Source organism: Esox lucius, chromosome 12 (genome assembly GCF_011004845.1).
Source record: "Esox lucius isolate fEsoLuc1 chromosome 12, fEsoLuc1.pri, whole genome shotgun sequence".
Lineage (NCBI taxonomy): Eukaryota > Metazoa > Chordata > Actinopteri > Esociformes > Esocidae > Esox > Esox lucius.
This window is the reverse complement of record NC_047580.1, coordinates 14,811,487-14,834,272: the sequence shown is the minus strand read 5'-3', so window position 1 is coordinate 14,834,272 and position 22,786 is coordinate 14,811,487. Positions and strand designations below refer to the sequence as shown.

Sequence of the window (22,786 nt, the reverse complement as noted above, 5' to 3'; positions counted from 1 at the left end):
TATATATGCCATATATATATAGTATCCCGATGTTTGCCCTTTTGGCCTTTTCAGAAGCCCGAGGTTGTGAAGAGGAAAAGACGCCAGACTAGGGGTGCTTATCTGTAGTGTAAATTGGTGTACAAGTCTCCTTATCATATTGGCACAGGTATAAAAATGTATGCCTCAATATCAGCTCCAATATGAAGGTGGAACACATTAATCAGGCATTAAGATCAGTGCGATATTTGTGTTGTGCTACTAAATGCATCGATGAGAGCCCACATCATTTTCATTCATTTTAAGTTTACAAATGAGGGTCAAATGACAGTGGTCTGAGGTGCCTTTCTTTCAAGGTATTCTGTTTATGTTACTTAAAGAACTATGACCAATCATTGAACCTGGGTCGAAATCCTCAATATTAGTAATGCAGGCCAACAAGTTGTCTGTGTGACTTGACAATAAAGTTCTGCTTCAGAGAATATTCAGCAAGTGAATCTAGTTTATTGTCCTCCAAGATTAAATGGAAGGACTACTGATCTGACTCATTCCCTTTGTATACTAGTATGGATACTGCATGCTCAGTATAGCCACTGAGCGGATTTTGAGGAAACTTGTTAAAGCATATTGCCATAGAGATTGGGCATGAACAAAATGACACTATCAGCCCCATGAGGGCGCTGTCGAGTAGTAAAAATGTGGGAGACATCATACGATGTTTGTCACTCAATATATCAGACACCACTAGTCCTGTCTTGACATATGGGCTTATGGTGTCTTTTGCCATGTAGATTATCCATTCACAAACACTCTCATTAACTGAATTAACTGAAAATGGTGGGTAGGCAAAGGTTGGTTTTCATGTTCTGCTTTTGCATATTTACAAGGTGACACTTCACCTAAACACCTAGCTCCACATTTACTGGATTTTGAACTTTGAGCAATGCGATGAGAACCCCGCTTGACCGTTTATTTATATTGAATTATTATTGATTTTGTCAAAAGTAAAATGTGGGGATTTAATTTCAGGTGTTTCCTTAACACCTGTTATGTTTATCTCAGACATCACTATCCGAGTTTGATTGGCCGAAGAGGGGCGCTATAATAATGAACTGCAACTTGCTAGTCACGTGTGATGTCTTAATTGGACCAAGTGCGTCTCTGCTTCAAATGTGTGCGGGACGGCAGCCGTGTTGGATTTTATCCAATGTTAACACATTATGTGCTTCACTGATGGTGTGCTTGCCTCCAAAACGTGAATTCCCTTTTGCTTTGACATATTTGGCTTATTTATTTTATATTTTTACCAAACTGTAGCGAAATTCACCCTCCTAAATGTATTTTTTAAAAGATGTCAAACATAATGAAAGGTGTCTCCATTGGTAATACGTTTTCCTCAACTTGTTTTTACAGACGTTTTTAATTATGAAACCTAATATTTGCCAAATATGTTAATTTGGCTGGACTAATATTTCAAGTTTGGTGTTTGACATGAATGTATTTACACAGGTTTCCTTCAGGTTTGCAAATAAATGATTACACGGAGTGATGACAGTGGAACACCACAATATTTTCCCCAATTAACCCATTTGTAGCCTTATGTTGTGAAATAATTTTTACCTTTTTACGAGGAACCTACACATGCACACACACACAATTCTAAAAATTCCTCAGTGTGATGTATTATACAGATTTATAACTGCTCAAGAGTTATGACTGCAATTAACAAGCATTAAAATGCACAAAACGTGCGTGGTGATAATTGGAGTCTTGGGACCAGTCCGTCTCTGTTCAAATATCCTGCCCTGTGTTCTCCGAATCAGATCCCTCTTCATTACACAACAAACTCAGGGTCGAAGGAACTCCCCGGACACAGGATGACACGCCATTACCATCTTCTGCCATAGATTTGTGTCGTTATTACTTCTAATTAGACACTTTTTGTGGGTTTTTAATATGCTAACAATGTTTGAATTATTACGATAAGAGATGCTTTTATTGTGATCTTTGCAAAGAAATTATACAGCAAGTGTTTGCTAGAATGTTAACTCATTGGTGAAGGCTGCAGCAAAAGCTAGCCAAACATATTTAACTGGTCGAAATTAAAGTGTTTTTTGAACCAGGCCTATGCACTTGATTTGCACATTTCCGGCTCGCACACCGGAGTCTAGGATTGATCTGTCTCCCCATGATTTCAACAGTCACTAAAAACCTTGAAAGAAAATGTGTATGGAGAGTGTCCACACATGGTTAAAAAAATGCCAAAGATTATGTAGTTGACAGTCAAAGCAATTGAATGGTAGCAGAAACAGACTGGTACCCTTGTTAGCTAAATGCCCTTATTAAGTATATTCTTGTGTCATTATCATAATAATTTGCTAAGAAATGTTTTGCAAAACTTTATGCTATAGCAAAAATCTTGCTTCAAAGTCCAGGTTATTCATTTCGTTTAAAGGCTACTGTATGTAATTGTCCACCTCTCACCTTTTGTCGAATAATCAAATAAATATCATATAGTGAACAACTTTGTTAGTAAATCTGACTGTTTAATACTCTCTTTTGCTGTCATAAATTTTTTTGCATTATGTTTTTCTCTGTGATGAGTTTAGTCTAGCCTACTTATTTATCAGAATAAAGTTTTGTAACATATCTTTCTATGTAAATGCTTTCATGACTGTCAAACTTATGAACAATGTTTGGTGTTTTTCTTTTCCAGCTGATGTTTTTTTTTTTTAAAAAGATCTATTTAGAATCAAAGTTGCATTGGAAAAACACTTTAAATCGTTTAAAATCGTTGTGTGTTTTGCGTTTGTATTTTGACAATTTTTATGTATATTTTCCCAGTGGTGTAGGCTATTACTGTTTGAAGGTGCACATCAACCATTTTAGAGTTTGAATCACAAACTCGGTTTATTGAATACTTGATGTTCACACTTTTTTTTGGATAATTAGAGATATCCTGTAAGAACCAGAAAAAAATAAAGCAGATGTTTCGACATTATTTGTTTTTGTCATTTGTTTGCCCTTCAAGCCTCAGAATGTTAGTCCAATATTCCCGTTATACTGTTATTTATTAATCCCCATTTACTGATCTCTAGATCCACGTCTGGCCCGCAGACCCCCCTTTGAGGCCTTTTCATGACAATTCTAACACCTGAACTTTGTGATTTGTTTAAGCAGCCCCATGGAAGTTAAGTACGTCCGCAAATTTTCCCCTAACTTTGCTGTTTTAAGCATGCAGCCATATTAGGTCCAACAGAATGCAGCTGCATGCAGCCCGTGCCTGTGTATAGAGTTGGAAACTCACGTACATTTGCACACTCATTACTTTTTCAGCAGGTGTTCAAAAACGTTTGACCATGCAAGTCCAATGACGTCCACTCACCATTGTTTCTTTCTTTCGGGAGAATGCCCGCACTTTGTTAACGAGTTACCCGCAGCCAGTGAGCATCGACACGGCTCTTTATCTCGCTAAGGGGAATTCCATGGTATTTTGGAGGTCTAGATGTGCTGCGACCTGGTCTCATGGTTATTAAACCCAATCGCAACGATTATACGCCTTATTGTAAGACATTTTGTTGGGGGAAATGGGGTTTGGTTGTTGTGTATTAAACCCATTTCTGACCTGTCCGTTTAAGATTTGATTAATTTTATCTTCAATTAGATAGCAGACCTACAGGAAAAGCATATTGGTAATAGGCATCATTATATGATTTTAAATTATACTCGTTGTGGTGTAGTCCTATTACTTATAGACGAGATCGAATGAATACAATTACACATACCTCAACTTGACTTGGACTTTGACTAAATGCTCCACCTGAAACCAAAAATCTTTCTCTCTATCTCACTTGGGGTTTGAACGGCTTGGCGAACACCGGCCCTGTCGCTTTGCATTGCTATATAGGCCATGCTTGCACGTCTGCCTCTTATGAGCGCTTGACTGGACACAGTCTAATGCAAATATGTTTTATTTTCTTTTATCTGAGTTTCAGCTCTGATGAACCACTATTATGCTGCAAACCAAACTAGCTTATTTAAACAACGCTGAGAAGAGTTAATATAAATTCTTAAAAGTTCCCGGGCATTCAGGGTGCACATCAAGTAGGGTTCCCTTTCTTCCGTAAAAACCCAAGGGCTTAAGGAGGTTCTTCATCTCATAAAGCTCCATGTATTTGCTTCACTAAAAGCGCGACAGTAGAACTGCTGGGTCCGTATGTCTGCACTGAGTGTGTCTATATTGATAGCAGCTTGCTTTAATTAGGAACTCTGATAACAATCGTCTAAAGCCTGGGTGTTAAACTGTATATGAACAAACATGTACTGCAATATATAGACTATTATGACGAACAAAACATGAATGCATTATGTTGGGTAGGAATAGCACACGTTAACAGAACATTTTAATTAATAACATGTCTATAAGCATTTTGCCATGTCCTTTTGCATTGTTTAGACTACTGCTAGTATAGTGAATACACCTTTTACTGATGTAGGACCTTAATTCGAGCCGGTTGCTAAAGTAGGAAAAACAGTCGTATAGCAACAGGTAATATGAATATGGATAGTATGTAGATGATAATTACTGTGTTTTAAAACAAATATGAATTACGCTGCAACCACAACAGCTAACATAATTTCACCCATACTTAACTTTAAACAAAAACTGTGAAGAACAAACCCCCTGATATTTTTTTCCATCCACCCATTGTATTCATCAAAAGAAGAAAGAAAAATAATTAACAACACAGTGTGTAAAATGAGTTACTGTTTTTTCCTGCCACTGCTAATGCCTGGCTTTGGCCCCAAGTGAGCAGGTACGAAAACGACACGGTTCGGGTCGCTGTAGATAGAAACAAAAAACAATCTTTTAGTAAGACACTGGTAAATCATATATGGAGATATTCTATTAGCACAAGTTACTAAAGAATTCAACCGTTTTATATATAGGCTATCATGCCACGTTGCAACACAAACCTGGCGCGTGGTTCAGATTTTCAACCAAAATTTGTTTTAACCATGCATAGTATTTTTTCCTTTTAGTGTCACATCGCTTGAGAGGCACCCTCTTCGCTGGGGTACCCCCATGCCTTTTCAAAGTTAGAAGCACGCAGCAGGACATCCATACCATCTGAAAGGGCGATGGGCGTTTCAGCGATTCTCCTCGCTGCAAGGTGCCATCCTTTGCAACCTTGGTCAACATAAGAAGATAGCCATTTTATGATACTGATGCCAGACCTCCAACCCACAAGTAACGGAAATGCAATTCACTACAGTAACTTTTATTTCGGCTTGCTTTTATGGGTCAGTTTAAGCAGTTTATATCAATGCTTCTCCATAGTCTATTATCTTCGGTATATAAATGCCTGACAAAGTGGACCAATTATTTTAATTAAAAAAAGATATATTTTAAAAAAAAAAGCCAATATTAACTTAAAACTAGCTACTGGTCAGCAATAAATCCTAAACGACAATAGAGAATGAAACCATACGCAACATAGTCTTTTAATAACATGGGGGGGGGGGGGGTCTGAGAGCAGTATGCATGCAAATAATTAGTAGCAGAAAATTGTAGTGCTGTTCTACAAGAACCTAATTTGCGCGCCGCTGTTTCGGTAGTTATGCGTATAACTGGAGAAGAATGGGGTGAATGGCACGTCATAGCATGGGCCTGAGGCAGTTGACAGGACTATTTAGCTTGCAAGATAAGTTCTGAAGAACATAAGCATTATTACTACTGCATTTTCTTTTGTATTTTACTTGCTTATTACTTTAAAGCTGGGGGTCCTTATTATCTACATCAATTTTATGCCTGCTTATACCTACTGCAGTAATTATATTTCCATTGATTTCAAAACAATATAACCTATACATTCTTCATGAGTTTAATTTAGTCCCCATCAGAAATCAAAACATAATTTCCTTAGTCCAACGTTGGTAAACAACGCAAATGTATAAACAAAATCTAGTCTGAACACATTGTTAAAATTCTTAATATTAATATCTTCGATGATCAGTCTTTTGATTTTTTGGCACTACTCTTTTGACAAACTATTTAGGAGTTAAAGAACTTATAGGAGTTCCCTCACAGTTAAAATTTTAGGAACCACCAAAGTACCCTCCAGAACCATCCGTTTCTAGATTTAGCAAGCGGATTTTTATTTTCCGATTAATTATCCCTTCCACTCAGCCAGAAAATAGGAAGACGAAATACGTTGGTTTCTTTAAGCAGGCTATTTAGCCAAATTTTATTGAAAAAATAAAACATTATTTACAAAAGTTGGAGAAAAAAAATCTACCCCGTGCAAATACTATACAACAAAACAGTTAACAAGAACAATATTCAACATGCTACCAAGGTCGCCAAACATTGTGTATGGTAACTTTATGACCGCACTGTACGTGAGAGAGGCACTTATTTCTGTAGCATGGTCCGTGACTGCTACTTAAATTAATTGAATTTGTGCATGCAGATGATGCGGTGACTAGACTGGTTTCTGTGGAGAATTTAATCAGTATAGAATCGGACACGCTAGAGGTGTTTGGTTTGAGTGCCCTGGGGCAACCAGCAAAGGGCACAGTGGGAGCTGCCTTGCTCGTTTCGTGCCCAACTGTATGAGGAAGAAGTCTTTGCATCCGGCCGCACACAGCCATTTCGGGCTGTACAGGTTTTACTTCTGTGTTGCTTTTTGCGGTGATGAAGTTCTGAGCCTGTCCTCCCGCACAGGGCAGGCTGCTTGAAAGGTGTGCCAGCATTCTCGAACGACTACCGTTATTACTCGAGTTCTCGGCCAAATACTGGTTCACGCCTGCTAGACAGCTCCTGTAGCCAGCTTGGTAATCAGCAAACTCGAAGTTCACGGAAGATCCTGAGAAATAAGAGGGTAATTTTGAGTAAGGATGGCACTATGCGATCGAGAATTCACTTCACATTAGAACAAATTATTTTCGTAGAAATATTGCTATTACTGATATAGCAATATATCAATATATACAGCTTACAATATGCTTAGAAAAATAGTGAAGTTGGATAACTTACCACTTTGCATCTTCTGCAGATTTCTCAGATGTTTTACGGTCAGTTCCAATATGTCCGCTTTCTCGAGCTTGCGTTTTCGAATCTGAAACGGAGAATAAATAGAACCATTAGGCAAAAAGCACGATTTGTTTGCAAGTGTCGATCTCTATACATTCGTAAGATATCTTACATTATTGGTGTAATAATTCTCCAGAAGAGATTTTAACTGGTCCAAACATTTATTTATGCGCGCTCTTCTTTTCTTCTCCATCAGTGGTTTGGATACCTAACAAAAAAGCAAAAAGCATTAACAAACAATCCAGGCACTTTACAATAGCCTATTTGTTTTTTAAAGGCTGTTATTACATGCCAATAACACATGCAACACACCTTCTTCCTAGTAAGGGGTTTTGTCTTAACTACACAATCGGATGTTGACACCATTCTGACGGTGATTTGTAGTTTGCCTACAGATGTTACAGAGATACTGCCTGCTGCACGACTGAAGGAATTTTGCTTCCTGAGTCCATTTATAGCGTCCCCTACTTAACATCTGAATGCAATAAGTGCCTCGCACTGCCAATACCGCGCCTAAATGTAACAAGGGCTTTTTGGTCGCGCGCGCAAAGATGACCAGCCCTACGGAAGATAGGCTACTGATATATAACCCTTCCCCCCATCAACTAAGAGCTCCAACTGAATAATCAATTGAAGCGCATTAGCTCTTAAAGTGGCACATTTCGGATCTCTATATTGACATACACATAGGATATACCTATATGAATATATTCCCAAATATTGGTGTCTTGAAACTGTATACTCGCTGTTGAAATAACGAATTTCACTAGGTTCAAAACTATAATATTATAACAAGGTTGATGTACTATACTTTAATGCATAGCCTACTGTGTATATGTATGTACTAAACGTTCATCTAATTAGCCAAAACGTTTCTGTCCAAAAACGTTGTTGTAGACTTATAGCCCACCAAAACATTAGCAAACGCGTGCTAAGTTAGCCTTAGACTGAATTACTGCTTTTGTATGATTAACCTGACCTATCAAATGTTATAGGTTAACCAAGAGACCATTAAATGCAGCATTACTATTAGAGCTATTTTCAATTTAACAGACAGTGTTCTGTTAAATTGACCGAATTTCCATGGGCTTAATGTAAACGTATGGCCTACGTTTACATTAGCCTTACATTTTACTAAAAACGTACAACGTGTGAGGTGAGATTTTACAGAAAGGCGTAGAAAATTACCACATGTGTTGATGTTAATTGTGTTTTGCTCGGTTTACCAGCGGTTGTAATTGATTCTTTTATATCTGAGTTTCACGCCAATGAGTTCGAAGGCAGCACCGTGGAAATTCTGTCCATGTCTCCACAACATTTCGATTTTCTGGTGATACACGAATCCGAGACACCTGTTCCAAAACCTAACTTGGCCCCACGTCAAATTGTCTTGCAACCATGAAGAATATCTAGACCAATTTTAACTACATTAACTATCTGATTATAAAGAAGACAATGTACAATTGTGAATTTGTTTTCCCCATGTTTTTGTTTTCTAAAGAAATAATGCATTGACACTTTTATCTTCACACCAGGCACCGAGGAGAATCGGTGGGCCGCCCCTGTCTTGAGGCCCTTGCCTCCTGATTCTCCACACTGAACCCTCAAAAGGCACCACCCTTGGGAAATTGGAAAGTTATTCCAGCTGAATAAGTGCTTCTGCCCTCCTTTGCGCATCACAGACATTGACATATATAGGGACAGCGAAGTAGAACAAAATACAATATAAATATACAGAAATCCACATGTTCATTATCTGAACGTTTTGTATTCTTGGTCTCTTAAATCCAGTGGCAATGGGATTATTGTAAAAGTTTAGACTGGATGCCTATCATGCCTAAATGGTGGTGTACCAGATAACCTTCAAATTAAAAACATCTCAAGTGAAATGGGACCTTTATACGAGGACACGCGACAGGCTGAATGGAGATTATATAGACTACTTTCAAAGTTGTTCAAGTCCTCTCAAGTTTGATTCCAGACACAATGGATGTGTTCACATGACAATTGGGTGCCCGGGAACAAATGATGGGGAAAAGGAGAAGGTTTGTGCATTAACATCTCAGTGCATTCAGTTCAGGGGAAAGGCGCCCCTGAAAAGAAGGCTGTATATAAGTCTACTGACAGGCCATTGATCTTTTCTTCTGTGGCATTTGTGTCCACTGAGAGTGGACTGTATCAAAGATTTCCCTCACTTTCAAACCCCAAACCACATTGTCCCATAAGACTTTGAAAGGGTGTTTTATAGAAACTGGAGCAAGGCAGAGGGTTAAGGAGGACTTCGACCTGTCAGAGAATATGTCCTTCACTGCCCCCCCCCCCCCCACACACACACACAACAATAATTGCATGTCAACAAAAAAATAACACAATAACAAAAACGCATATTTGGAGAATCACTGTGTCCAGATAGGAGGTGCATCAATTTCAATATTTTGAGTTAACGCTCATATTGATTCTCAGGCCAATGTTTTTTTATTGTGCCACGCATGAGCCATGAATATAGGCTTTTTATTTGTGACACATGGATGAGATTGTTGAATTCGTTTTACTTTCAGTCATGACGAATATTATCTTGTTAATTAAACTATTCATGATTCTAATAACTTCAAAAGGTATTTCAAAACGCACCTGCATGGCACTGGTGGAATTACAGGACAAAAAACCAGACGCTGACTTCCATAAGAAGAACGTCAGACCAACGGTCTAGCATGGTGGTGGTATTGTACAAGTCTTATGATTTGGGGATTCTTTGCTGCCTAGGAGACTTGCATCACTGACTGAACTATACATTTTGCTTTTCATCAGACAATTCTAAAGAAGAACGTCAGGCCATCCGTCCGTGTGTTGAAGCTGAGCGCAGCTGGGTCATGCAGCAAGATCCAAAACGCACAGCAGGTCTACATCAAATATAACGTTTTGAAATGGCCGTGTCAACATCTAGACCTAAACCCAATTGAGATGTTCTCGGACTCGCAGGACCTGAAAATAACAGTTAAGGGACTAACATTCCTCCCCAGCAATGTGAGAGCCTATTCAACCAGGAAACATTCGTTTGCAGCCACAGCAGCAACAAGTTGTGCATCCAGGTGTTGAGTGTAAGTGGTAATTACCTTTTTACACAGGTGCATTGAATATTGCAAAACGTTTCTAAACGGGATACGTTAATTTAGGATGTTTTTCAACCCGGTTAACTTTATCTAATATTATATTTTGGTTGAGGAGTCCAGTAAATCCAGTAAAACTATGCAAATAGAGATAATCACAAAAGAAAACAGATAGTTTCCATGGCACTGTGTGCGCACTTGCATACGAGATACGGAGATATTGCGTCACACTTTAGGGTCTATGTTTTCAGGTGATTATCCAATGCAAACAAATCAACAGGCCTATATAATATAACAGTTCTGCTTTGGTGTATAAAGGCTGTTTTTCTTTTTTTCTTAATTCTGTAGTTTTCAGATTCTTTGTAAACACGCACAATGTACAACCAATTTCAGTATGGCAAGTTAACATGTTAACCGTGTAGGCTACTTTTATTTATTTTTTTGAAGGATTTCACGCCAATTATGCGTTGTATTCATCACGTGTTAGTGATTACTGTCACGTTAAAATATTATAAGCAAGTTAAAACATTGTGAAGGCTATACATAATAATAATATAAATAATAGCACAAACTGGATTAAGTTTAGCATGTGTCTCTTTTCCTTAAGTTGGTATCAATGACAAATAAACGAAACACATGATTCTGTATTTATTGTTTAAATAAAGGTGTAGCATGTAATAAACAAAGGTCTTAACATTTGATGTAGGCAAAAACGTAATATGAAGTTTATTTAAAATACTATGGGAAAGAAACAAGGAAATAAATTGCCAGTTTAACTGTCATTTTGTGTTTCAAAAAGGAATAACTTTAATGCTTAGATAGCACATGAAAATACCTGGAAAATAAAATACAAGATTCCGCGGAACAAACTACCAGTACATTTACTTTAGGCTACATTTAATTAATGTGTCAAGAGCGTACTATTTAATAACAAGTGTAGCTTATGTTCATGAAAGTCCCTCAGGCTTTCCCACCACTTATAATTTTGTCTCTCCGGTAACTCATTAACCACAACAGTCTATTGTCATGTATGCCTGACAGGGGGACCCGACAAAGAGTGCTGTATTAATTGGAGTATTTGAGGACTTGTTAACAACAATTAGTGAAGCAATTATATAATTACCTTCAATAAACTTTTTCTCCATAGGAAAACTCAACCCTAATTAGCAAAATAATGGCTATACATTACGCAGCAAAGTTGAGGTAAATCGAATGGAGATGTCTTTAGGCAAATTAGACGTGCATAATGTGACGTGTAATACGTATATTCCAATTTTGTAATGCATTAATCATTTGAATCATATTAATGTAGAAACAAAACAGGCTACCCTGCAAACGAAAAATCTTCAACTCTTTTGCACGTTACTTGATGAAGGGTTTGTTTCATGGTTCCCTGGATGTGTCCCTGTCTGGTTGGTATAGATTTATTTTAAAATGTGAAGGCAATTTCACACATGAAAACTGCAACAGGTCACTGAGAGCGAAGCAAATCGAGGAACCGCCTCTTAACTATTCAGAGACCTGACGCTAACTGAAACATGGAAAACGTTTATTGTGAACCTATACTTGGGGGGTATAAACGAAATCACCCAGGTGTTCACGCAGGTGCACTGTTTATATCGAATAATCTAAATCCTGCGAATTTACGAAAGGGAGATAAATAAATGCCACGCGACAGGCATGTTGGTGAACCTCTGATCAAACATAAAATATCATGAATTTCTATAGACTGGTCTCCAGGTTATTTAAGGGTCTTTACTTTGGTTAAGCCGCACAATAGCTTGTGTTTGGCTATGTGCACCGGGGTTAAGAAGTGAATAGAAGAGAGGTGCACATTAACATCGCTTAGGGTTTTCTCAAGAGCTGAAATGAACTAGTGGAAAGTAACTTTATAACTTGCGGAGGATGAACCCTTTGTCGAGCGCTCGACTGAAAGACCCAAACGTCTAACAAAAGAGAGTCGTCATTGTTAAACACTATGGCTCATGGGTATTGAAGCGCCTTGAATTGCTAAACATCTGCCATTTACTTTGCAACCACTTCAAACGTATTTGAATACGAATGAAGTGCTGTACTTCTTAGTAGGCCATACTACCTCTGCTCGTGCGTAAAACAACAGCGTTGAGCGTATGAGTGGATTAGAAATCGAAACTTTTGGGCTAGTCCTAAACATATGGCTCCCTGGTGGGCATCGGAAAAAAACAAGTGGTAAACTATTTCCTTTATTTTGAGAAAAAGAATAGACCCATTGATATCAGTGGCCATGATCACATTATTCATTTAGTTCAACGTTAAATTAGGTATTCCTTACATTTGCTTGAACATGGGATTATAACATTTAATAAACGTGCGTAATTACGCAGTTTGTCTATCAATGTATGAATGCTATTAATAATCAAAACACGATATAGGCCTACCTGGCTTGCTCTGAATACATCTAATTTTTCAAAAAGAAAGAGAGAATAAGAGGATCACTAACAATAAACAACAGTATGTAAAGGTCTTAGGCCTAGTCAATCTTAAATTCAAAGGGTTTTGTTGCCTGTGCACGTTGTTAATGATCAATCCAAATTGGGCTCCAATCGATTTGCAGTTCTCAACTCAATCAACAAGACATAGGCTTCTTTCTTTTCATGTTGCTATTTTTTATTACTAGTCATAAGACAAATGATAGCGGAAGTTTTGGCACAAAACATATCAATTCAGAAACCTCCGTCTACGTATTAGCTTACGTGCGCACGACAGCTTTCAGTCTACTAAAAAACAAAAGTCCAAACATGCAGGTCTATATGGGATAATTAAATAGACTAAGCTATATTTTGGCTTTGCATCTGTTCGGTGAATCACTAAAGAAAGACGTTCTTGTGACCTGTTTTCTGCAACAGATTTTCCCAGGGCTGGTCTTTTATATGGCAAAAGTGGAAAATCAGAGTGTACAACTGAGAAGACAGGAGGCGTTCCTCCGATTATCCTCGCTCCATATTTTGCCAGACGGGAATAAATACTCTCAGCAAATAATCTGGTTGGTGTTGCATTTAGTAAGACATGCAAGTACACGTTAGAATAAACTCTTCCTACTAGATATAAAAAATACAAATTCTTTCAAATAGCCAGGAACCAAATCATAGATATTGATAAGTTCTGTTTTTAACTATGGTAGTCTTTAAATTAATATAATTAACCTACTGTTGAAACCAAAGTATGAAATTCCGAAATGGAATAACTTTATCAACGTGTGTGGCTTGTATCACACATCTACCCTAAAATTGGTATGAAATCGTCAATTTGTTGGTGTCAGCATTCAGCTGGACAAGTGCCCCATATGCCAAGCTTAGTGGCACTATTTACCAATTCGTTCCTACTTTCACGGTCCATCCCCTCTTCTTCTGACCAGAGAATCAAATGGAAGAAACGAACAACAATTTATCGTCTGAAATGGTCACATGCCCCGACATAGGTCCTTTAAGTTTCCAATTGTTAGTCACAGGGACAGTTGACCTTATAAACATGAGAAAATTAAAAGATATCCTAAATACACGGGCTTGCAAAAGTTTTCAAACCACCAATCAATTTTATAACTTAAGTATAATGATACACTGATACTTCGCCCTGTTTGATATTCATTTAAAAACATGGACAAAAACTGAAATATGTTGCTTGTATAACCATTAAATGCAACACAATACTATTTGGTAAAGCCACTCTTTGCTGAAATAACAGGTTTATGTCATTAGATGGTAGGTCACTTATGTACCAACTTTGAGATTGCAATTTACAAATAGCGTCACAAATTCTTAATGGGATTGCGATCAGATTCAGTTTTGTTATTGAGATACTCTAATGTTGCTTTCGCCTTGTGCTTGGGATCTTTATCTTGCTGTCTGAATTTCCTCCCAACTTTCAGTATAGCATTTCATCTGAATAAAACAGAATATTTCCCTGTATTTTGCTACATCTATTTTTCCTTCAATTGTAACAATAAGCCCAGTCCCTTCTTCTGAGAAGCATTCCCACAGCATTATGGTGCCACCACCAATCATCAGTCTAGGTATGGTGTGCTTTGTAGCATGGGCAATGTTTTTTGTATGTCTGTAAGTTTTTTTACAGACATACTGCATTGAGTTTTGGCTGCAGCTGGGTCACGCTTATACTTCCTGGCAAACTCCAGACATGCTTTTAGGTGGAGTAACAACTTTTTTCTCACCCCTCTCACATACAGGACAATATTATGCAGAGGTCTTGATATGTGGTGTGAGGCTGGGAAGACTGTTTTTCCGCAGACCAGCTCAGCTTTATGACCTTCAATAAAATCTACTTTTGAATTCACAAGCTCCTGAGTTGCTTCAGCTTTTTGGCAGAATAAAAAGGGAAATATTTCCAAGACAGCAGCAGGTAGGCCAGCGGTTATAAAATCTGATCAAAAACCAGAAATGGAGAAAATGTGTTCTGTCCCTCAAAAAATGCTCTCAAGATTCATCCATCCATCATCTTCCGCTTATCCGGGGCCGGGTCGCAGGGGCAGCAGTCTAAGCAGGGATGCCCAGACTTCCCTCTCCCCAGACACTTCCTCCAGCTCTTCCGGGGGGACACCGAGGCGTTCCCAGGCCAGCCGGGAGACATAGTCCCTCCAGCGTGTCCTAGGTCTTCCCCGGGGTCTCCTCCTGGTGGGACGGGACCGGAACACCTTCCCAGGAAGGCGTTCCGGAGGCATCCAAAACAGATGGATGCCTTCTCCAAATCCACAAAACACATGTGGATTGGTTGGGCAAACTCCCATGAACCCTCCATCACCCTGTAGAGGGTATAGAGTTGGTCCAGTGTTCCACGGCCTGGACAAAAACCACACTGTTCCTCCTGAATCCGAGGTTCTACTATCGGCCGTATTCTCCTCTCCAGAACCCTGGCATAGACTTTCCCGGAGAGCCTGAGAAGTGTGATCCCCCTATAGTTGGAACACACCCTCCGGTCCCCCTTCTTAAAAAGAGGGACCACCACCCCGGTCTGCCATCCCAGAGGCACTGTCCCCGACTGCCACACGATTTTGCACAGGCGTGTCAGCCAAGACAACCCCACAACATCCAGAGACTTGAGGTACTCAGGGCGGATCTCATCCACCCCCGGTGCCTTGCCACTGAGGAGTTTCTTAACCACCTCTGTGACTTCAGCCCGGGTGATGGACAAGTCCACCTCTGAGCCCTCATCCTCTGCTTCCTCAATGGAAGACGTGACGGTGGGATTGAGGAGATCCTCGAAGTACTCCTTCCACCGCCCGACGACATCCCCAGTTGAGGTCAACAGCTGCCCACCTCTACTGTAAACAGCGTTGGTAGGGCACTGTTTCCCTCTCCTGAGGCGCCGGATGGTTTGCAAGAATCTCTTCGAGGCCTCTTTGAGGCCTCACCGAACTACTCCCAGGCCCGAGTCCACTTGACCTGTCGGTACCCGTCAGCTGCCTCAGGAGTCCCACAAGCCAACCAGGCCTGATAGGACTCCTTCTTCAGCTTGACGGCATCCCTTACTTCCGGTGTCCACCACCGGGTTCGGGGATTGCCGCCTCAACAGGCACTGGAGACCTTACGGCCACAGCTCCGAGCGGCCACTTCGACAATGGCGGTGGAGAACATGGTCCACTTGGACTCAATATCTCCAGCCTCCCTCGGGATCCAGTTGAAGCTCTGCCGGAGGTGGGAGTTAAAGATTTCTCTTACTCTTGCCCACGTGGGCGTTGAAGTCCCCCAGTAGAACGATAGAGTCCCCAGTTGGAGCACTTTCCAGCACCCCTCCCAGAGACTCCAAGAAGGTTGGGTACTCTGCACTGCCGTTCGGCCCGTAGGCACAAACAAGAGTGAGAGAACTATCCCCGACCCGTAGGCGCAGGGAAACGACCCTCTCGTTCACCGGGGTAAACTCCAACACATGGCGGCAGAGCTGGGGAGCTAAAAGCAAACCCACACCAGCCCGCCGCCTCTCACCATGGGCAACTCCAGAGTGGTCAAGGAGTGTGGTTCCAGAGCCCAAGCCGTGCGTAGAGGTGATCCCGACTGCCTCTAGTCGGAACCTCTCAACCTCACGCACGATCTCAGGCTCCTTCCCCGCCAGCGAGGTGACGTTCCACGTCCCTAGAGCTAGTTTCCGTGTCCAGGGATCGGGTTGTCTAGGCCCCCGCCTTCGACTGCCACCCGATCCTCTCTGCACCGGCCCCTTATGGTCCCTCCTGTGTGTGGTGAGCCCACGGGAGGGCGGCCCCATGTCGCTCGTTCGGGCTGGGCCCGGTAGGGCCCCATGGGGAAAGGCCCGGCCACCAGGCGCTCGCGAACGAGCCCCAACCCCGGGCCTGGCTCCAGGGTGGGGCCCTGGCTGCGCCATGCCGGGCAACGTCACAGAACACAAAATTTTTTCATCATTAAGGGGTTTTTGCTCTCAAGATGTTGCTGTAAATAAGAATGTTCATTTAGTCAACTTACCTGGTCCAATATGGGTAAACAAAAAAATTGCATGAGTAAATGTAGGTCTATATAGAAAATGAGGGTAATTCTGATGAAGATTGTGCAGTAAGACAGCAAGACAACAGGAAATATGATGGACACATACACATTGAGTTTTTTAACATTAAATACTCAGTTATTGTATTTAAAATTGTTAAGCTATATTGACTTAATTTTATTAAGTGAGAAGAATAACCATTTTAAGTTTCAGTAACTGAAAATATTTCAGTTCACTTATTTGGCCATTCAACTGACTTGTAATCAAAAGGTACATGTAAAAGTAACTCAAAATATGGAAGTTCCACAAAACAAATGGCGTTTGAGTAAATAAACTTAAATATTTTAAGGCAATCAATTCCCTTAAATATATTGAGTTCTGCTAACTTATTCGGGTTTACAGTGTAGGACTATGACTGATTACATATTTCCATTTATAAATTATGCAATAGGTAGACCTATATAATATTTATTTTTAAATAGGATGCTATATTCACTAGATATGACTGACATAGCATTGAGTAAATCAATGTATTTTCCATGGTATAGTATGTGCGCCGCGCAGAAAGCAATCCACGTAAGTATAAGGAAAAGCAGGTACAATGTGATTGCTTTGGCCTCGTTGTAGTTCTTAGGCAGGTCTTTCCCCATGTATGAGACAATGAAGCATAGGCTTGCCATGATTAGAGTGAATGACAAGAACATGGCCTGTACATTTCTCATGGCACATTTTAGTATTATCTGATTTTTATATGATGTAAAGTCATTGACTGGTGTGGGCGAGCGGAAAATGAACACCGCTGTAAGCAAAAACAGGTGAAACACAAAAACAATGGCAATGACCAACCACTGTCCGTTCACCTTCACCCACCACCTGTGGATGTCAGGGAACCTGGCAGCGATTTTGAAAATGCAAACAATCTGAAAGGACCGCACAGCGAAACAAGCTAAGCAGACAGTATAGAACAGCATGAAGGGAAAATACCTCAGAACACACTTTACACCTGTTGGTTTACCAAAGAAAAAGAAAAACACTGACACTACTGGAACTCAAGCAGCCCAGAAAAAGGAAACTCATTGGCCCACCGGCTGACTTAACAACCGGCTTGTCATAGTTGAGAGCAAAGAGAATAACAATTGCTAGTGTCAGTGCTAGCAGGATGATGGTAGAGAACATGAGTGTAATGGCAAAAGGGTCTGCGAAGGGTATGTACTCCACTGACCGCTGTGTGCAACTGGTGCTTCCAGGATTCGACCACTCTGTCACACTACAGTTGCTGCAATTGTATGAATTTGTTTGACAAGAAGACAATACACATTTCAGCTGGACATGCATATGTTCATCATTGCTGCAACTTTGGGACCAGGTGAGAAGTATTAATCATTATGAATGTCCATATTTGTCCATAAGCAGCCAAATTCTACCTTGATATCTAGAGCTCTTACTCGTGTAATTAACATAGGTCATACTAGGGCGGATTTCACACTGGAAACAACATTTATGAAATCCCTATTTTTTCCTTGAAAATCCATTCAAACATTCTTCAGAACACCTTCCAAAGGGCACCTTGAGAAAGATTATTTGTTAGATTGAAATGACCTTCATCTTACAGTACATGGATGACATTTTCATTAATGACTTATACAAGTGTACCAGGGAAATTACTTACTTGGTTAGTATGCCAGCAAATTAGAGTATCATTGATAGAGAAGTGAATTTCCACTGTTGGGTCATTTTCATAGCATCCTACATTCTGGGGCTTGCCACTTTGGTTCCAGAAAACAATAGAACAAGAACAGGATGTCGGGTCTCCATTTTTGTCAAATGTAATACGTCGGTCTAAGAGTGTGGAATTTGACCTCTTTAATTCTTGTAGAATCTAAAGTCAGAAAATAATGTAGTTACATGACATTAGCGTCATGCATAAATGTAAACACTCCTTGGCCAATGCTAAAAGCAAATAAAACATCATGAAAGTTTGAGGAAAACATTTGAAGACCTACGTTTGTACATCATAGGTAACAAAAACTGTCACAAATTGCATTTCCCAAAAGTGGGCGAATAGGCATAATGTGGCTAATATAAGTCTACACCCCCTGCAGTTTCCATATTTTTTCTGCTTTAAAATGGTACAGGAGGTTTACATTTTGTCTTTGACTAAATAAGAAAGTAGTTTTGGTCTCTCTACAGATCTTAACAACCTACTGTACAAGTGTCATGTCATGTCATCATCTACCGCTTATCCGGGGCCGGGTCGCGGGTGCAGCAGTCTAAGCAGGGATGCCCAGACTTTCCTCTCCCCAGACACTTCCTCCAGCTCTTCCGGGGGGACACACTGTACAAGTGGAAGAAAATTATTGAACATTTCCCAATTTACAATGTATGTAAACATTATATTGGGAAAATAAGTAAAATCTCATAAATGGGAGACTATTTTATGTTAGCTGCATATTCTGTTTGATTTTGATGAAGACATCACTATTTTATATTATAGAGTAACTGAAATACCTGTCTGGAAATATGAAATGATACAATTTCAGGGAAAAACTTATAAAAACTTGCATTGGTCTATAATATTATATTTTAATCTATAAATTCATATTTTTTGGCAAGACAATTTAAGAAATTGTAAAGTCAAAGTTTTTGAAGAGGTGTTACTGGTTGCTGAATGTAAAATTAGCTTGAAAAAGTTGCTCATTCATTAGTCCTGGGCTCCTGCAGAGGGCAGTGCAATTGATGAGCAGATGTCTTGCTCCGTCAAGCTCTAGCAAATCCTTGTGGTGGCTTGGGAGCTTGTGAGCTCAATAAAGGTAGAAGCCCAAAGAGTTCATTCCTTTCTGGCATTCAAGGATTCCGGTCTAGACTTTCTGGTCAAACGAGCAGCACAATAAAAACCAGAATGGCATTGGATGTGCTTCAGGTGACACATCTCAGCATCAACTGCTCCGAGTCAGCTTGAAGTTTCTGAGCAGGTTTTAACTGGATAAGTCTTGTCTTGAATATTGCTGCTCATCAATTATATAATTTGTTCTGCCTGGGTACTGACATCTGTATTTGATGAAAAATTTAGAAGCGGTATATATGCATGTAAAGACAATCCTGACTTGTGACTGTGATAACCGGACCAAGGTCTAATTCATATACCATCTGCTGTGTATATGAGGAAACAAAACGGGGGGGGGGGCACGAGTTTATATCTGAGGGGCAATGCCATTTACCTTGTAAATGTGATGAATGGGGAAAGAATTACTTTTTGTAAATTATATTTTAATGCAGCAAAATGTCAAGCCTGTGATAGGTTAGTATGTAGACTAACAAGACTACCTGTAGTGAACATTGACAGAATGGCTGCTTTGATATATTGAATATGTTCCCATTGTTGATGCTTTTTTAAGCGGAAAATTGTCTAGAAGTGTACGATGTCATGTTGCAATGTCTACCTTTAAAGACGAACGTAAACATGTCAGTGAAAGTTTACAAGATGGGAACAGGATAAAGAGGTTTGATCAATACGTTTTAAATGAAAAGGTGAACTGGATGCATTAAAGCTTTAAATTCTTACCATAAATTGATACACAGTTACATTTTCACCGCATCCTTTGGTGTCACACAGTAACATTATGTAATGCTTGGGCTATAGTGTAAACAGCATAGTAAATGGCGAAAGAATATGATGGGTTTACACTGACGACGTCTTCTATGGTTGCGTTAGTACGGACGTCACCTTGATTGCCCGTTTGTCCGTTTGCTGCATTCTCACAGGTGTTCTGCCTTTCATTCCTTTGCGTTTGTTACATTAACAAACTCGTTAAACCCAGGTAATGGCACGACGGTCTCGGTTATCCCAATGACAGTGCCAAATGACTTGTTCGCGTTCAATGTGGGGAGTTCCTTGCTCAATGACCATGTCTCGCTTGCGATCCACACTTTGTGTACGTTGTACTTGATTGCTGATTTGATGAATGGAACAGCAATCATCTGCACAGTGTAAAGTATTATGACATTTATGTTACGATCCTCTATGGTTTGAATTATTTCCGAGTGATTAGAATGTTGACTGAGGTCTACTATATAAGCCAAACATATATTAGTGTTTTTCAGCTCGCATTTTGACTGTACTCATCGCTGCTGCCGATGAATGGAACCAAATTCCAGTGAAAGTGCTGTATAATCAGAATGATCAGATGTATAATGTTTTTATTACTTGGTGTCGTTCGCATGAATGTAGGATATTTCTTCTTCTCGCTTAAAACAGGACTGCTGGATGCAAAATGTACCTGTGATGAAATAGAATTAGATTTTAGACATAGATCTCAAAGGAGCTGGGAGGTAACCAACCCAACCCTAATTGAATGGAGCTATTAGTGTAGTATTTCCAGCTCTGCATTAACAGACTACACATAACCAAGCACCTGATGTGCGGGTGTAAATAAAGCAACCCACTCTCTTCCCTTTGGGTTGAAATAAAGATTAGAAACGGCTGGAACAAATCCCTGCTAGGGCCAAACCCCAATGAATGTACAAAATATTTACCATGGGAATTAAATCAATTGCATAGCCTATAAAGGAGCAACAGTCATGGATTCCGTGCTTCCAACTGGGCCGCTCATATGACTTTGGACGCATAATCATTGAAGCTCCTCAGTACTTGAATTGATTCATTTCTGGAAATCATTTTCAAGACTCCCGGAAAGTTTAATATGTAAGAGCAGTAGTCGAATACCTCATAACCAAGCGATACGTTGGGCAGGATGAGGCTAGAGTTATTGATCTCTTGTACAGCAAACCTCATCACCTGAAACATCCGATAACTAACCATGGTTAAAGATTCTCTGTGGAAAGAGAATGCCATTTTTGGCATTAACAATGTAAGTTATTATTACTTCACACACTGCATTTAGTTCACCAATTTCACGTGCTGTAGCTGATCCCCAGAGCGTTTATTGATATTTAGTTTAATTAGGCTATAAAGAAAATTGGTCATCATTAGAGGGTTTTTATGATTAATTATAGTCTTCTTGTTATCATATTTGCATCGGAGATAGGTTAGGTTTCTTTTTACAGTGCAATTCGTACTACATCACCTTCTGAGGTAAGATGGGACAGTTTTCCAAAAATATAACTTGGCCTACATAGGTCTTATGATGTCCAGGTCAATGTGTTTTAGGGTGGAATGAAAGGTGACATAGGAAGTCCTTTCGGCTCCATGAAACAGTATATAAATATATATACTGAAGATGTATATACTGAAGAAACTAGAAATCTCCACCAGGGACCAATGAAATTCAAATATTATCAACAACAGCACTTGTTTGACAGAGTGTCAAGTATTACTAGGTAAACAACATTGTCAGAAATTGTTCTTCCGGGTCAGGGGTCTGGCTAGTGCTTTTTTTTTTTTTTTTTGGGATGTTATTTTTTTTTATTATTATTCAGAACAACATACATATACAGAGGAAGGGTCTGGCTAGTGCTGAGCGTTACTGTGAATCTCAAATCGCATACTACATACATTCGAGGCTTCATTCAGCGTTATTTTAGCAGCAGAATATTATACTGGGCGCACTCAGATTTTCTTTATCACAATAAAAGCCATAATTCAAATTATAAGGCAATATAGTTAATCTAGTCTGTGAAAAAGAACCTACATGAATAACACTGGAACGGACATTAAACATGAAATGTACAGACTAGATTGTTAACTATATAACCGTATATATTTCAATGATGGCGTTTATTTTGGAAAATAAAATCTGAGCAAGCACTGCTAGCATAATATCCTGCTGCCAGAAGAACGGTAATGAAGCCTCGAAAGGCCATCACTACTACATACTTCTTACAAGTACGCACTTGAATGTTGATGAAGTATGTACTGTTTAGTAGACGGTGAGCTAGTATGCCAGTATTGGAACCGTTTGGGGTATACTACCTCGTCATAAAACTGTCTCCACATTAGAGGAGTTTGTAACGCATTAACATAACGCCAAGTTAGAATATTTAGCTAGACAGCATTAAAGCATTGTGTATAACGGACTAATGTTTCTTATTTACTTCCACCACAAATAGCATCTATGAACTGTATGGCTTATGCCACTGGCCATTTTAATAGCTTATTAGCCAG

At 39.6% G+C, this 22,786-nt stretch overlaps 1 protein-coding gene and 1 pseudogene across 2 annotated transcripts; both read right to left on the bottom strand.

The window, feature by feature from the left end:
* Positions 1-6,316: 6,316 nt before the first annotated feature.
* Positions 6,317-10,251, bottom strand: her3 (hairy-related 3). 2 transcript variants are annotated; one of them, XM_020051623.2, is made up of 4 exons: positions 10,189-10,251; positions 7,188-7,283; positions 7,019-7,100; positions 6,317-6,848 (listed from the first exon to the last, which is right to left on the bottom strand). In XM_020051623.2, exons 1-4 carry the CDS (start codon positions 10,204-10,206, stop codon positions 6,331-6,333), a joined length of 714 nt encoding a protein of 237 aa, XP_019907182.1. In that variant the 5' UTR covers positions 10,207-10,251; the 3' UTR covers positions 6,317-6,330. The 2 variants fall into 2 exon arrangements, with proteins under 2 accessions (XP_019907182.1, XP_019907181.1); XM_020051622.2 differs by lacking the exon at positions 10,189-10,251 and adding an exon at positions 7,388-7,471.
* A 9,836-nt stretch (positions 10,252-20,087) lies between these two features.
* LOC105013870 lies at positions 20,088-21,484 on the bottom strand (annotated as a pseudogene).
* Positions 21,485-22,786: the final 1,302 nt, after the last annotated feature.